The 15,999-nt window shown below is 48.7% G+C and overlaps 1 protein-coding gene across 4 annotated transcripts in view; it reads left to right on the top strand.

Annotated features, from left to right (window-relative positions):
- The window catches only part of RERE (arginine-glutamic acid dipeptide repeats), a 168,178-nt gene extending 153,431 nt beyond the window's left edge, over positions 1-14,747 (top strand). For 3 of the 4 annotated variants that reach the window (XM_052691541.1, XM_052691542.1, XM_052691544.1), the window contains 10 exons: positions 1,442-1,534; positions 2,305-2,504; positions 3,181-3,342; positions 4,158-4,271; positions 4,920-6,298; positions 6,996-7,218; positions 7,862-8,585; positions 10,399-10,545; positions 10,833-11,013; positions 12,072-14,747. In XM_052691541.1, the coding sequence (XP_052547501.1) occupies positions 1,442-1,534; positions 2,305-2,504; positions 3,181-3,342; positions 4,158-4,271; positions 4,920-6,298; positions 6,996-7,218; positions 7,862-8,585; positions 10,399-10,545; positions 10,833-11,013; positions 12,072-12,105 (3,257 nt within the window). In that variant the 3' untranslated portion in view covers positions 12,106-14,747. The remainder of the gene's footprint in view (positions 1-1,441; positions 1,535-2,304; positions 2,505-3,180; positions 3,343-4,157; positions 4,272-4,919; positions 6,299-6,995; positions 7,219-7,861; positions 8,586-10,398; positions 10,546-10,832; positions 11,014-12,071) is intronic. The other variant, XM_052691543.1, reaches the window with a different exon arrangement.
- The last annotated feature ends 1,252 nt before the right edge of the window (positions 14,748-15,999 follow it).

Here is a 15,999-nt window from a genome sequence, read left to right as displayed (position 1 = left end):
TTGAAGCAGAAGGGTCGAAAGAAAGAATAATTGCCCAAAGCAGCAAGATGTGCTGTGTTGTAAGAGGTTATGGTTAGTTATGTGGTTGTGCATTTATGAACGTTTCTGTCAGAGGCTGATGGCATCCGTGGACTGAACACAGCACGTTTTGTGTGCCTTTTAAAGGCACTGTGTGGAAGGCAGGATTTTACACAGTGTTATTAATGTGGGGGTAGTAGAGAGTATGTTAAGTAAGGAAGGAGGGAGAATTGTGGGGAGAGTAGGAGTGAGACAGCAAGGGCTGCTAGCTGCTCTGTGCTGAGATTGATGGGATTTATGGCCGTTCCTGCGTGCACAAGAAGTGCAGGTCTTGGCTGTACAGCTCAGTCCAAGACAGCTCATCTGAGTTCGTGTGGCTGAAAGGGTTGGTATGGATCTGACTGCAGGATGAGAGTAAAAATCAGCTTACTCAAAGAAACAGAGTTGTAGCCTGATGTTAGCTGTGCAGCTGAGGTTTAAACACTGGTGAGAATTAAGGCAGAAATAAATGGTGGTGGTGCCAGCAGCCAGTGGCAAGAGCTGTAACACTCTGTAACCTGCATGTATGACAAAATAGCCTCCCAGAACCTTTAGAAATTCAGTGTTCTTGCATCAGAGGCTTCTTTTCTAATTAAAGATGTGAAGAAAAGATGCCACACGTCAGAGTGATATCCTCAACAGAGTTTTCTACTGGTGACAATTTGCAATCCATTACATTGTCAGTTCATAGTGAGTGGTTAGAAAAGTGCAGTGCTCTCAACAAGGAGGGATTTGGTCGAGAGTTGTTTTAGAAGACAAGGAAGGGTAAAGTTTGTGGTGTCTGCAGATCTTCTGTGGTTTAAGCGGTGCTTTTTAGCTCTCAGCATCATAGTTAGATAATGTGTTACATGCTGCTTGCAGCAAAGGAAGGTGTCTGGGGCCATGTTCTCTGCTTCTTTGAAATGGGACATTCTGAAGATGTAATGTTGCTTCAGGTTGCAACTCAAGGAGCCTCGCATTAAGGACTGGAAAACTAATAGGATCCTGCTTTAAATTTGACCAGGTTCTGGACACAAAGCTCCTTTCTCTCCTAAATCGTTCTGTAGGAACACTGCCTCTCTTGCTAGCACAGTGGTGAGCAACAGCTTAATTGGAAAGATATCATCTACCAAACCAAAGGCTCTGTGGATTGGATAATTGGATCACTTTGTACATTCCTGGAATGCTTTTTTTTTTCATCTGTAGATTCAGCACGTCATGTCTTGTTTAGTTTGCAGAACTGATACGATGGACAGCCAAGGCAGAGGGGTTGTAGGAAGTCACAGAATTTAAGCAAGAGCCATCATTGCTGATGGTTATTGCAGCCAGGTAGGCAGAAACAGAAAATCCTGCTGAATTCTTGTTTTCTCTTTCCCTCTTCTTGTCTTTTTCTTTAAATATTCAGTGGACTTGAGCTCGGCCAGTGAAGATGACTTCGACAGTGAGGACAGTGAACAGGAGCTGAAGGGCTACGCCTGCCGTCACTGCTTCACAACCAGTACGTGCCTGATTCTTGCTGTGCTTCCCTGCCTCTCTGCTGCCTTTTCTACACAGGTTCATCCAAGCATGTGCTTGTGTGTACAGCTGTTCAGAAAACGTGGGGTTGAATCAGCTGAAACATGCAGCACTCAGAGAAGCGTTGATAATGCCTTATGGCTGCAAATTACTATTGCTGAGACAGTGGAGAGTCCTGGGAGGTGACCATCTATGCAGTAAAATCTGCAAATCCAAACAAAGTTCTTGATACAATGTGTTTGTGCCCAACAAGTCAACACTGAGCAGCGACTGTCCTGTGCAAAACTTCTTCATAGGGCACCAACATGGAGGCTGCCTTGCATTTGGGTGCCTGCGTGGCGTGGTGGGAGCCCCATGGTAAGGGAAGGAAGTGAGAAGTGCACGGTTCACTTCTCTTTTAAGAAACCCCAGCTTTGGAGAATAATAGCTGCCTGTCACTTCCCAGGTAGAGCAGATGAGACTTCTTCCTTTGTTATTTTCAGAGCTCAAGTTGCTTAAGTAAACAAGTGTTTTTTAAATTGAACATTGAAGAAGCTGTGCACCGGAAGGCAGATGAAGCTTGGAACAGGGCAAAGTTTGTGGAGATTGCACAGTTAGCTGCAAGTAGAAAAGCAGATACTTCCGTAGTGGTGTGGATTTCCTGGTGGGTTGGGGTTGGTTTTTTTTTGCTTTGTTTTTGTAATAATGCAATACACTTATGCTGACCATCTAGCAGATTGCATATTTCTAAGCTGTTGCTTTTTCTGCCCCAAGCCTCCAAGGACTGGCACCACGGCGGTCGAGAAAACATCTTACTGTGCACAGATTGTCGTATTCACTTCAAGAAGTACGGAGAGCTGCCACCCATTGAGAAGCCCGTAGACCCTCCACCCTTTATGTTTAAGCCTGTCAAAGAGGAAGATGATGGACTTAGTGGAAAGCATAGCATGAGGACAAGGAGGAGTCGTGGCTCGGTAGGCTTCACACTGTCGGTTCCTTGACATTTCTGCTTGTTCTGTAAAAGGAAGGTGTTGTTTAAGTGGTCTAAAATGAGACTGAATTCCTCTGTCCCACCTGTTTGCTTCTCATCCAAAAGAGTACTGCACTGGGAGGGAAGCAGCAGTAATTACTGGAACCTACTCTGCTGCGGTTCCTTATGGCGTAGCAGCAGCACTGTGAAACTGTAGGTGGTTTCAGCAGTTGGACTCGATTGTTTTGCATGCCCACAGACATATATATATGCATACACATATATAATTTTTCTTAATGGAACTGTGGGTCTCCACCCCCTCACCCCCTGTGTGTGTGTATGCACACTTAAAAACATGTATGCATGTTTTATGGAGAAAATGCAGCACGTGGACAATAGCAGCTGAGGGAGCATCATGTTCTCATTTCTAGCAGACAGTCCTTAAGGTACACCACACTCAGTGTCTTGGTGTAGGCACAGAAAGTAATTTGCCTCGCTTTTAAGCTGGGATGAACTTTCAAGGAAGAATTATAAATAAAAAAACCAATCAAGTATTCCGGTTTATTTTTCCTTTGAAGCTCTTAGCAGGAACGCTCTGTCCGTGCCCTTTTTGTAAGGCAGGAAACAATCAGCTGAACAAATGCTGACTCGATAAACTTGTATGTCTGTTACACAAATAGATGTCTACACTACGTAGTGGTCGTAAAAAGCAGCCAGCCAGCCCTGATGGTAGAGCCTCACCCATTAACGAAGACATCCGTTCCAGCGGCCGCAACTCTCCCAGTGCTGCCAGCACCTCCAGCAATGACAGCAAAGCAGATTCAGTGAAGAAGTCCACCAAGGTAAAATCTCCCCATCTTTCTTTTTGTGTCAGAACTGGGCCCCTGAGGCCTCTTCCATCAGCTTGATAAGGTGCAGATTCGAGGGGGCCGGGGGATCTGTCAGTGACACAGAAATCCCTGCGTGTGTAGCTGTGCAAAACATTTAATGATGCATCTCAGTGATGCTTTATTCCCGTGCATACAGATGTGATAAGAGCCATTAAAGTATCCCCACATAACCTTACTGCTCTTGTGATAAACTAATCCTTCATTTTCGGATGCAAATGCAAGCGTTAGGCTCACGGAAGTAATACCTATCAGAAATGCTACATCCAAGACAAGTAGACAGTTTTGGTTTCTTAAGCAGTACTTAATCTTTATTTATAAAGGAATATGAATGTGTAATAATTGAGACTACTTCCATTACTGTTTTGCAAGCAGTTTGCTTGATTTTCAGAGCTAGCTGATGCTTCAGTCTGTTTCACTGAGTGCTTTTCCAAGAGAGCACTGACAAAACAAAGGCAGATGAACAAGGAAGCGTGCATTAAGCAGTGTAAATTGAAAAGCAGCAAATTAAAAAGAAGTATGTATTATTTCAGGCTCTTAGCAGGAGTGCTCCATCCATGCCCCTTCTGTAAGAGAGGAAAAAATAAGTTGAGCAAATGCTGACTTGGCTTGGTGTTAAATTCTGGAGATCTCAACTTCTGATAAGTTCTCCTGCTCCATAGGAACCCTCCTCGTTCATTTGTGTTCAACATGATAGCACTGACTTGCATTTCGTTTACCTCTGTGTTTACATCACTGGTAACTGTCCTCTTCTGCTTCATTTGTGGCAGAAAATAAAAGAAGAGGTTTCTTCTCCTCTGAAGAACTCCAAGAGGCAGCGGGAGAAGGCAGCGTCGGACACAGAGGAGCCCGAAAGGTCCAGTGCCAAAAAATCCAAAACTCAAGTGAGTCCCACAGAGAAATATTTTCATTTTTGGAAACAGTTTGAGTGTGGGAGGGAGCGCAAATCCACTAACAAACCCAAAACACAAAACCAATTTAGGCCACAGCAAATTTTAACTTAATCTGTGGCTAGAAAGCAACCCATATTATAATGTGTTCCATCTGTTGGAGAGCAGTGGAACAACGTAGGGTAAGTTCAGGAGTCTGTTTGTTTGTTTTATACTTAAGCAATATAGGAGGAACATACTCAGTTTATTTCCCCACACACACACCTCAGTTTGTTTTTTTTTTTTTAATTGAAATTTGGCTTTCCCTTTTCTTTGACAAGTTAGAACAACACTGCAGCTGTCGCAATCTAATGCTATCTGGGCTGAGCCTTCTCTTCTCCAGGCTGGGCAGCCCCAGCTCTCCTTGCATCTGCTCCAGCCCTGCACTCAGCCTCAGGGCCCTTCATTGGGTTCTCCCCATGTGTCCATCTCTGGTTCTGGGGGCCTGGAACTGGGTGTGCTGCAGTGGCACCACCTGTGTTGCTTTGTCCCATGAGATTCAGAGGTTGTTACTGGCACTCCAGCACACGTGCATGGTGATTCTCTATGGCACGCTGCATGCAGTTCCTCACACACACTGGTTGCTCTCCCCTTCTCCTGCAGGAGATCAGCAGGCCAAACTCTCCCTCGGAGGGTGAGGGTGAAGGTGAGAGCTCTGACAGCCGCAGCGTCAACGACGAAGGGAGCAGCGACCCCAAGGACATCGACCAGGATAACCGGAGCACGTCACCCAGCATCCCCAGCCCTCAAGACAATGAGAGCGACTCAGATTCATCCGCTCAGCAGCAAGTGCTGCAGGCGCAGCCCCAAGTGCTGCAGGCACCCAGCAGCTCTGGCCAGGCTCCTCCTGCCATGCCCCCCATCCCAGCTCAGCTGCCAGCACCGCTACCTGCAGCCTCGAGTGCTTCCGCAGCTCCTCCGCAGGTTTCACCACCAGCATCCCAGGCCCCCAGCCAGCCCCAGGCCCCCGCGCCGCCTCCTCCTCATTCCCACATCCAGCAAGCCCCTGCATTGCACCCGCAGAGACTGCCGTCGCCTCACCCGCCCCTGCAGCCTCTGAACGCATCGCAGAGCCAGCCGGCCCCAGCCTCATCGCAGCCCCACTCGCAGCCTCCGCTGCACGCTCAGCCCCAGCCCGCCCCGCACAGCCTGCAGGCGCAGCCCCTGCTGCCTCATCCCGTACCCCCCCAGCCGTTCTCGCTCCCCACGCAGTCTCCTCAGTCTCAGGTTCCCCTTCAGACACAAGCGCCGTCTCACTCCCACTCTGCACTGCAGGTGTCTCAGCCCTCCCTGCCAGCCGCAGCCCCGCTGCAGCAGGCCCAGCCTCCGCGGGAGCAGCCGCTGCCCCCCGCCCCCATGGCCATGCCTCACATCAAGCCTCCCCCCACCACCCCCATCCCGCAGCTTCCCACCCCTCCATCCCACAAGCACCCTCCTCATCTCTCCGGCCCTTCTCCGTTCTCGATGAACTCCAACCTGCCTCCGCCACCAGCTCTAAAACCCCTGAGCTCCCTCTCCACTCACCACCCTCCATCTGCGCACCCTCCTCCCCTGCAGCTCATGCCCCAGAGCCAGCCGCTGCAGTCCTCGCAAGCCCAGCCTCCCGTCCTGACCCAGAGTCAGAGCCTTCCTCCATCCGCCGCTCATCCCCCATCCGGACTCCACCAGGTATCCTCGCAGCCCCCCTTTTCTCAGCATCCCTTTGTCCCTGGAGCCCCACCGTCCATCACCTCTCCTTCGTGCCCTTCCACTTCCACGCCGCCTGCCGTGCCCGGCATCCCGCTTCAGACCTCCATCTCCACGTCAGCAGCTTCTAGTGGGAGCGTGCCGGTGGTGACGTCCTGCACGCTGCCCCCTGTCCAGATCAAAGAGGAGGTTCCCGATGAGGCTGAGGAACCAGAAAGCCCTCCGCCTCCACCACGGAGTCCATCGCCAGAGCCAACGGTAGTGGATACACCGAGTCATGCCAGCCAGTCCGCCAGGTATGGAGGTTGGCAGCAGCTGCACTTCTTTAGCAGAACCCAAAAGCTTGCATCTCACTTGTTGCAGTGAAATCGCTTTCCTTTTTGTCAAGAAAAGATTTTGTTAAGGACTTTCCTCTGCTGATGTACAGACCCTGCATTAAGCAGTGACTCTGTTCCCTTTCACCCTTCCCAAGGATAGCTGAGGGAGATAAGTGAATCTTCCTGCCTCCCGTGCCTGGTTCTTGCAGGAAGGCTTGCTGAGCTGAAGTGAGAATGTTGCGTGGTGGAGTTCTCCTTACTCTCATAATTGTCCTTATGTTGGCGGGTCAGTTTTTATTGAAGTCAGCTGAAACTTTGCCTCCTTATGCTGTGGAAGAAGGCTTCTGAATGCATGTGAGAAATCAGCTTCAGTGAGACGTGAATGTGTTTCACGCGTGCATCTTGTCAGCCCTTGTTTTAATCAGGGCTTTGCTGTTTTTCTCTGTAAAGGTGCTTTTTCAGGCAAGGTATTAGAGGTTGTACTTGTGAGAGGAGCATTACACTTTGCTTGTCTGTGTTGTCTCCTGGCACAGTTAATTCCTTTCATTCCCTGTTAGGGAAGCAGGTGGTGCTGTTGTAAGTGTGCACTGATAACTTTTCCTCCTTGACATACAGGTCTTAAACTTCAGACTTCTGTTTTCCCAGAGCTGACCTCTTTCTGTTTTGTTTCCCTCAGGTTTTATAAGCACCTGGACCGTGGCTACAATTCGTGCTCAAGAGCAGATTTGTACTTCATGCCTCTGGCAGGATCCAAACTGGCCAAGAAGAGAGAAGAGGCCATTGAAAAGGCCAAGAGGGAGGCGGAGCAGAAAGCCAGAGAAGAGAGGGAGAGAGAGAAAGAAAAAGAGAAGGAAAGAGAGAGAGAACGTGAGCGTGAGAGAGAAGCAGAAAGAGCTGCGGTAGGTTTATTTGTAGCTAAAAGCTGCTTAGGAAGGTTGGCATGGATAGTCATGTCATAATACATAAATACACGTGCAACCAGGTATCTGTGAATATGGGAGCTGTGTGTTAAGTGAATGCCAACCCGCTCTGGGCATTCCCAGCCTGCCTGTCACTTTCTTCTCTAAAGGAAGTAGAAGGTTTCTAATCCCAGCCTATGATTGTGTGTGGGAAGCCAGTGCAGCTGGGGATAACTGGGCCAGGTGTTTACATTACTTGCAGTAGAAGCTCAGATATGAAAAACACTCTGTAGGTGTAGATACAGTGAATTATTTGCGTAACTTCCACCGCTTTTGCAGTGCAGGCACAAAATCATTGCTGAAAAAGGGATATGAAGGCTTTAAATCTGAAGGCACCTTGATTGAAGGCACACAACTTTATTTTTTGTGATGGGAATTCCCAAACTCCAGTCTCACTATAGAAAATCAGCACAGTTAATTCTTTGTTTTTCGTTTTGGTGGCCTGTTGGAAAGGAACGATGACCTTTGGGCCCGTAGCACGGGGAGGTTGTTGGTGCGTTATGCAGCACAAGGAGGGAAATGGATGCCAGCGTGGGTAAGGCAAACGAGTTGACCTTAAACATCTCTTCCCCCGTTTGTGCAGCAGAAGGTATCCAGCTCCTCCCACGAAGGCCGCCTCGGGGAGTCGCAGCTCAGTGGGCCGGCACACATGAGGCCTTCGTTTGAACCCCCACCGACGACCATCGCCGCCGTCCCTCCTTACATTGGCCCGGACACACCTGCTCTGCGAACGCTGAGCGAATACGCCCGTCCTCACGTCATGTCTCCGACAAACCGTAACCATCCCTTCTTCGTCCCCCTCAACCCCACCGACCCGCTCCTGGCCTATCACATGCCCGGCCTCTACAACGTGGATCCCACCATCCGGGAACGAGAGCTGCGGGAGAGGGAGATCCGGGAGCGAGAAATCCGGGAGAGGGAGCTGAGAGAGAGGATGAAGCCTGGCTTCGAGGTGAAGCCCCCGGAGCTCGATGCGCTGCACCCGGCCACCAACCCCATGGAGCATTTTGCCAGGCACGGTGCACTGACTATTCCCCCAACGGCAGGACCTCACCCGTTTGCTTCCTTCCACCCGGGTTTGAACCCGCTCGAAAGAGAGAGACTCGCGCTGGCAGGCCCGCAGTTACGGCCTGAAATGAGCTACCCTGACAGACTGGCAGCTGAGAGAATACACGCGGAGCGGATGGCATCGCTGACAAACGACCCGTTGGCACGGCTGCAGATGTTCAACGTCACGCCCCACCATCACCAACATTCGCACATACATTCGCATTTACACCTACATCAGCAGGATCCCCTCCATCAAGGTGAGCCCGGGAGCTGGCCGAGCAGTTTGCTTGAAACCTCTGCCCGAAAGCCTGGAGTTAGGAGTCCTTTGTTTGCCTGTATGTAACTGTGGCTTTTGGGCAGTGTAAGATTGTGATTTTTAATGAAAGGGTGCAGGGCAGAAATGAAATAAATGCTAAGTAACAGTACAGTGATTGTAGAATTATAGAGTGGGCTGAAAAGGAGCACAGTGCTCATCCAGTTCCAACCCCCTGCTGTGTGCAGGGTCACCAACCAGCAGCCCAGGCTGCCCAGAGCCACATCCAGCCTGGCCTTGAATGCCTGCAGGGATCCGCAGCCTCCTTGGGCAGCCTGTTCCAGTGATACCATTTAGACTCTGCACTGTCCCTGTGAGACGTATTTAAGGGCTTTTAAGAAAGCAGCAAGGACAGCTTGATCTCTTCAGCCATTTGTCATGCCAACCACGTGGCTTTAGTTGAGCTGAAGTTCCCTGTCACAGCTCTCCTAAGAAATATCTGAATTGATGGGTTGGCATCTTTCTAGTTACAGTGTATTCTTACATATGGAAAAGTTTTTCCCAAGGTATTCAGTAGTGTCAAAATGAATTGGTGCCTTGTTCATTTCTAAAGTAAGCTACACAGTTGCTCCTCTGAGGTGTCGAGAGTCTGGCGCTAAGCAGAATTTTTCTGGTAGTAGACCAGAGAGAACATTGCAAGCAGGGCACCAGGTGCAGGAGCAGCCAAGAAAGGAAAATGAGAGAAGTCCAAGTACTGACAGTGCAGCTCCTGGTGCTTCTGGGAACAAATGTACTGTTTGTGCAAGCAAATATAGCATACTTTGCCTTGGAGCATATGCATTAAACACGGCTTCCTTCCTTTCTTTTTGAGTAAGGGAAGAATTTGAATGCTGTTGCAGAAGCCAATTTGTGTAGCAAGAAATCAGCAGTCTCTTGTGAGATTAAGCGGTGAGAGTATTTCAGGTAGGAGATGATAGCACTGAGGGTCAGCATTTCTAAAGCTGTGAACATTGCTTGAGAATGCACAAATTATGGGCTGGCTCAGTTTCAGGCAGGTTTTTGGTAGCCCCTTGGTAGCAGAAGAAATTTGTCATAGATGCTGTCTGTGCAGGGGTGCTGTTGTCAGGTAAGTCGTTCAAGCTCTGTGCAGGTAGGTCTGGGTACTGTCCTGTTATTTGTTCTGGAGCAGTGCAGTGGAAAGTGGAACAAGTGGCTGAGAAGTAGGGACTGAAGAACAGGGTTTATTGTGTTCAGAGACAAGCAGCTTAAGCTGTTTGCTAAATACCAGTGCACTCTGAACTGGGGGAAAGCTAATTATATAAGCAATTTAAGTATGTATTTATGTATACATACAGGGGAGAGAAATTGCAATACCAAATAAAGGTAAGAGCAGAAGTATTTTTTTTAAGTTTTCAGGATTGAACAGGATTCACTTTCTCAGCTCACCTGCCCTGGTCTGAGCAGGGCTGGTCAGCAAGCAGGCTGTGCTGCAGTGCATGTGGGGATGATGGAAGGAAAGCTTGGGTGGTTTTGTTACTTTATTTTTTGTCACTTGGTGGATTTCTTGTTCCTGCAGAAATTGAAAGCCTCGAGTTGTTGCTTTAACAATTAAGACTGTTTGGCAAGCAGATGTCACTTCAAACACTTCAGGATAGAAAAGTGGGTTTCAAATTGGATGGAGCTGAGCTCCCGGTAATTACACGCCAATTAGGCCAAATGCCGATCCAGCTCAAGTGGTAACAGGGCTTTTGATCTCCCAGCAGTGAGTGATGCTTCCCCAAGCAGTTGATTGCTTTCTTTCTTTCCTTCTTCTAAAGGTTCAGCAGGACCTGTTCACCCGCTGGTGGATCCGTTAGCAGCTGGACCCCATTTGGCACGTTTCCCCTACCCACCTGGGACCATCCCCAACCCATTGCTAGGACAGCCACCTCATGAGCATGAAATGCTCCGACATCCAGTCTTTGGTGAGAGCATTTTATGGTCCTTGTTGGAGGCTGCCCTTTGATCTGAGCTGTCAGCTTTTCTTCTGGCTCCGAGCGTTTCCTGGGAGGTGTGGCAGCGGGGTTGAGCTGTAACTTCACTTACAACTGAAGTGGGTTTTTATTTGCCTTGTTTTGTTTGCTGTCTCCGTTTTAGGGGAGGTTAAAAAAGAAAAAAAAAGAAGAAAAAAAAAAAGAAAAAAGGGCTTTGTGAGGCAGCTCTGCAGACCTCATAGCAAAAGAGTGTACAAATGCACAACTCTGTGTTGTAGGTACCCCTTACCCTCGGGATCTGCCTGGTGCCATTCCACCTCCGATGTCCGCAGCCCACCAGCTGCAGGCCATGCATGCACAGTCAGCAGAGCTGCAGAGACTGGCAATGGAGCAGCAGTGGTTGCACGGGCATCCTCACATGCATGGTGGTCATCTACCAAGTCAGGAAGATTATTACAGGTGAGAGGTGCCACGGGGGCTTGTGGAAACTTAAGGTTTCCTTCATCTTTGTCTGTGTGTTCCATCTGTTTTTTCTTGTGAACGAATGCCTTCTTGCGTGCTGAGATATTGGCCTGATGCACTTAGAGAGGTTGGTGAAGCTGGCCTTAAACCTAATTAGGGCCCTTAGACCTAATTAGGGCATTGATGATAGGGCAGGTTGAAAGCTGGGCCCGCGTTGCTGGCACAAGGCTTGAGTGAATTGAGTCACCTCCATCTGGGCTTTTTAGTGTGATTCTTGTTACGATTGCTGCTTCTGCATTGCTTTGTCTTCCTTGAGAGCAGTGGAGGAGGAAGGTGGGTGAGAGCTTTATGAACAAGCAGCAACAAGGAGTTCTGTAAATCAGTGAGTCTTAAGAAATGACCGAAAGGAAAAGGAGATTGGGTGTGTGAGGAATGTGAACCCTGAATTAACAGTGGAGAGTGCCCACTACTCCCCACAGTGCTGTACAAGTGCAGGTAGCGGAGTGGTTCTCTTCTCAGCCTGCCTTGTCTCACAGCACCTTATTTCCTCTTGGGCAATGGCTACTGAGTGAGATGTCAGCTAAGAAGAGGAAGCCTTCAGCACCTAGCAAAGGTCATTCCACGTGTCAGCAGGTAGCAGGGCTGTGTAGGAAGCAGCATATTAAAGACCTGCCTCGCACCGCTTCACTCTGATGCTTCTGTACTTGCTGCTGCTATCCAAAATCACCCGCTGGCCTTATGCCACGAGGGCAGCCGCTCTGCCTGGAGCTGAGTGACATTTCACTTGCAACTGCAGATCAAGCTGGAGCTTGATGAGCTGGCACGAGTGATCTCACACACTTGTAAGGAGCGAAAGGTCATCGCTTCCTCCCCCAGCAGCCGCTGTTATCGCTGCTGTTACAGCGGTCCTCATTTAGTGCCGAGAGCTCAGAAGCCCATCCTGCAGCCTCTGTTCCCTTCAGGGCGCCCAGGTGAGGTTGGCAGGAAGGCATGCTGTCACTGAAGTGTCATGACACCTCCTTGGTTTGTTAAAATGAGTTTTCTTTCTCTTTCAGTCGGCTGAAGAAAGAAGGCGACAAACAGTTGTAATAAATTATTTATTTGTAATGCTGGCTATGGAAACCCCAGTCCTTGGGAAGGAGTGGAACATTTTTACATACAATAAGAGCTACAAAAGGAAAAGAATATCTTATAAAGATTTCTTTATATATTTAAAACAGAAACAACCACCCAACAAGTAGAGACTTATCAGCATAGCGTTCATTTGTAGAGAAGATTTCTCAAGACTGGTGTGGGTCTCCCTGCATGACAACGTATTCAGAAGCCTATTGAAAATACAGGACTGTGTGGAATATTCAGAGAACTTCCTGCAACCTTGGTTTTTTTTTCTAATTACTAGTTTGTTTTGAGTAGGTGCTAGGATTGGGCTCACAACAAGTCACTGTGCGTGAAGAGACACTCAGTGCATCTCTAGCTACTTCCAAAAAAAAAAACAAGGATTGCAAGTAGGTGACATAACAAGCTCTGAATCCAAGTGCTATAATAATAATAAAAAAATCTACTTTTATTTTAATACATTGTAGGAAATCTTCATAATTTTCAAGAGAGCTCAGTTCTGCAGCATGGCTTTTTAAGTCTGTAAATAACTTTTTTGGGTAGAGGGGAGAAACGAAACGAAACGAAACTCCAGAAACGTTTATGTTGATTTTTCAGTAACATCACACGTTGTGAATTCCTACCTGGTATTGACAGAATACAGAGTTGATTTTTTAATAAAAAAAAAATATATATAGTTATCCCTTTAATTAAAGGGAACAGTGGGTATCAATAATTTCAAATGGGTAAAAGCTTGAAATTTGGCTTGTTATCAACAATAAGCATTAAAGGGAGATGCAGGGATAATGTTGCAAATGACTGTTCTTGGTTTTTTTGTTTCTTCTGTTAGTGTTACATCTCTGTTATGCAGCTGGTTTCTGTTGAGTTGGGTTTCTCAGCAGTGCAGGTGTCCCTTGGAGCTCACTGACCCTTCTTCAGGGGTTGGTCTTCAGCACGGCCATCCTACACCTCTTTTACCCTTTGGGACTTCAATCTAACCACACTGGTTTTAGGCTATCCCTCATAGGATAACTAAGAGTTCAAAGACATAACCCTAAAATGTCTGTTTTAAAATGCTCCGTGGCTCAAAGTAGCACAGCCAGAACTTCATACCGTGCATAGTTTTGGAGGTCTGCTCTCCCTGGCCTCTTGTGTTTGATGCATTTTTAAGGAAGGAGGACTGGACAACTCAGTGTTCTTAAAGCTGTTTTGCAAGGAGCAGTCTGCATTTCGTTCGGACTGTTTGAATTCCGTTTTTATAAGCAAAAACTTTGTAACTGCCACAACCGTTCTGTATCTCAGGAACTCACTGCTTTGGGCTTCACATAATACATGGACAGTAACATTTACTGCCTCCAACGCAACAGGTCTGTACAGAACTCCTGTTGGCTGGTTCCCACGTGGTGGTAAGAGGAGAGGGGCACGCAGGAGGCCAGGGAGCATCATTTTAGAGACTGACTGCCTAGGCAGAGAGGTTTTATGTGTTCCTACTGTTCCATGTTCGGTTGGTTTGGTTTTTCTGTTGTTCTCTTTATTTTTTTTTTTGCCAGGGCAGAGGGTGGTGCAGCCCATGGACATCTGAATCTGCTGGCCATCTGCTTCCCCATTTCCTCTCTCAGCTCACAAGCACTCTCTCTCTGCTGTTGTAGACTGTTATAAATGTGATGGTTGTGTCATAGGACTGTACTGAGCCACGTGTGCTGGAGTTGTGGTTAATGACACGTTGTGATGGAAGGCGTGCACAGTGCTTTACACCACGTGGGGCTCGAAGCAGCGTCAGCATCAGTGCCCAAAGGTGTTGCGTAGCACCCAGTGACAAATTCAACATCAGGGTGTTGTAGGCCCACGTACAGAATATAAGGGAGGGGGAGGAGGGTGACTTCACTTGCTGACCTCTTGTGTCCTCTGTTGCAGATTTGGCAACGCTAAGGAACTGCAGTAGCATTTAATCAGTTCCATGCCCTGTGCACGAGCTCTGAAGGCGTTAGCAGGAGCAGCCAGTGCTGGCATGAGGAGGCTGTGAGGTCAGTGTGGCACCCAGCATGGTGGGCTTCCTTTGGGCACTGCTGTGCTGGCATCCGAAAGTGAATTACTCCTTTCTGAGCAGCGTTTTTACCTTTTGCTTTTAGCTTTTTTTAGACAAACACCAATATTTTGTGGGTTTTTCTTTTTTTTGTTCACGTCATTCAGCAAAAAAGCACTGAAACTTCCATTTTAGACCTGTGATTAACTACAGCTTTAGTCTGCAGTGGCATTTGAAGCCATCCTGGTGTTGGATGCCCTGTTCAAACAACCCAGACCTGGTTTTCTTTCAGAAATCTCTCTTTTGTTTTTCCTCAGTTTTGAAAGTTCTTCAGTTTTCAATTTTGCTTTCGTGTTTTTTGAGAAGTCTCTCTTGTTCTGTGTCGTCATGGTTGAGCTTGTTTCACTGCACCGTTACAGCAGAGTGTACATTCTGACTGCTACATTTATATATATCTTGAAGCTTAATGTATATATGAGTAGTTTGCCATGGGATAACACAGTGTAAACAGAGTAGAAACCCAGAAATCGTGACTTCTGTGTTCTCTCCATTTGAGTATTTTGTAATTTTTTTGAAATATTTGTGGACATAAATAAAACCAAGCTACACTACAGCAGCCAGGTTCTGCCTGCAAGCAGATGTGTCTGTTGATTGCTGTGGGTAGGAGAAGCCTGTTTCCATCCAGAGAAATGTGGGACGGCCCTTCTTGCTGTTCCAAGGCTCATCTCACCTCTTTCTTTGCTTGACTTTTTCCTCCTTGGAGATGATTTTGTTTCTAACACACAGCACAGACAGCAGCACCACGTCCAGCTCTGGAACTCAGTGCCTGCCCAGGGCTGCTGTGTGCTCTGCAGCCACGAGTTGGGAAGGCAGATGGGGAGGAATGGATGTAGAGGGATGTTGGGCTGGGGAGACCTCAGGGATTTTGTGTCTGCGGTGGTAATGCATTGTGAGCACAGGGGGTAAAGAAGCTCTCGCTGCATCAGGTGGTAAAGAGCAGCAGAACAGGATGGTCCTTCAGCTCTGCTCGCATTTGCAGAGCGGGGAAGGCTTGCATATGAAACAAAGGTGTTGGAGGATGCAGAAGGGAGAGCCAGTCCTGATGGCTCACGGGGACGGGTAGCCTTCACTTCGGGTTAATGGTACGCTATATTTACACAAGGAACGGAGGATTTTCGTGCCTCGTGTTTTCTTAGAGGCGTTACTTTGTGCCGGTGAAGTGAACGCTGGGGCGTCGCGTTGGGGAGCAGCCGGGAAGCAGCGGCGCGAGCCGCTCACCAGCGCCACCTGGCGGCAAGGGCAGGGATTACCAGGCGTGGTGCTCACGAGCGCCACCTGGCGGCACGGGCGGGAATCAGCGCGCGAGCGCCACTTGGCGGCCGCGCTGCGGAGGGCCTGGAACGTTCTAGAGTGCGCGGGCGGGCCGGAGCCGTGGCCAGCTGCCATGCGGACCGCCGGGCTGGGAGGAAAGCTCGGCGTGTTGCCTGCTTGTGGACGGCAATGCGGCACCGGGCAGCGTCCCTCAGTGTCCTTCAGGCAGCCGACGACCCTGCGGTGCTGCGATGGACCCCCGCGGACAGCCCCGTTCGTGCAGTGCCAACAGGTGTGCAATGGGGGAGGGAGGCTGAAAGCTCGCCCAGCTCTGTCGTTAACAAAGTGGCTTTTCCTTGCACCAAAGCACAGCAAGGATGCACAGCTGGCTTAGCATAAGACTTACCAATGGGTCTCGTTGCTGTGGATGGCTTTGCTGGGTGTTTTCTGCTCCTGGGTGCTGTTCTGTGCAATGTCAGCATAAGGGCTCTGTACAGCCTTGCTTGGCTCACAGCGCGGAGCTGCAGGGCTGCATGGTGCATGGGAAACGTGTG

Source organism: Tympanuchus pallidicinctus, unplaced genomic scaffold, assembly GCF_026119805.1.
Source record: "Tympanuchus pallidicinctus isolate F22 unplaced genomic scaffold, pur_lepc_1.0 scaffold29, whole genome shotgun sequence".
NCBI lineage: Eukaryota > Metazoa > Chordata > Aves > Galliformes > Phasianidae > Tympanuchus > Tympanuchus pallidicinctus.
Note: the sequence above shows the minus strand (reverse complement) of the source record. Positions and strands in the feature narration are given on the sequence as shown.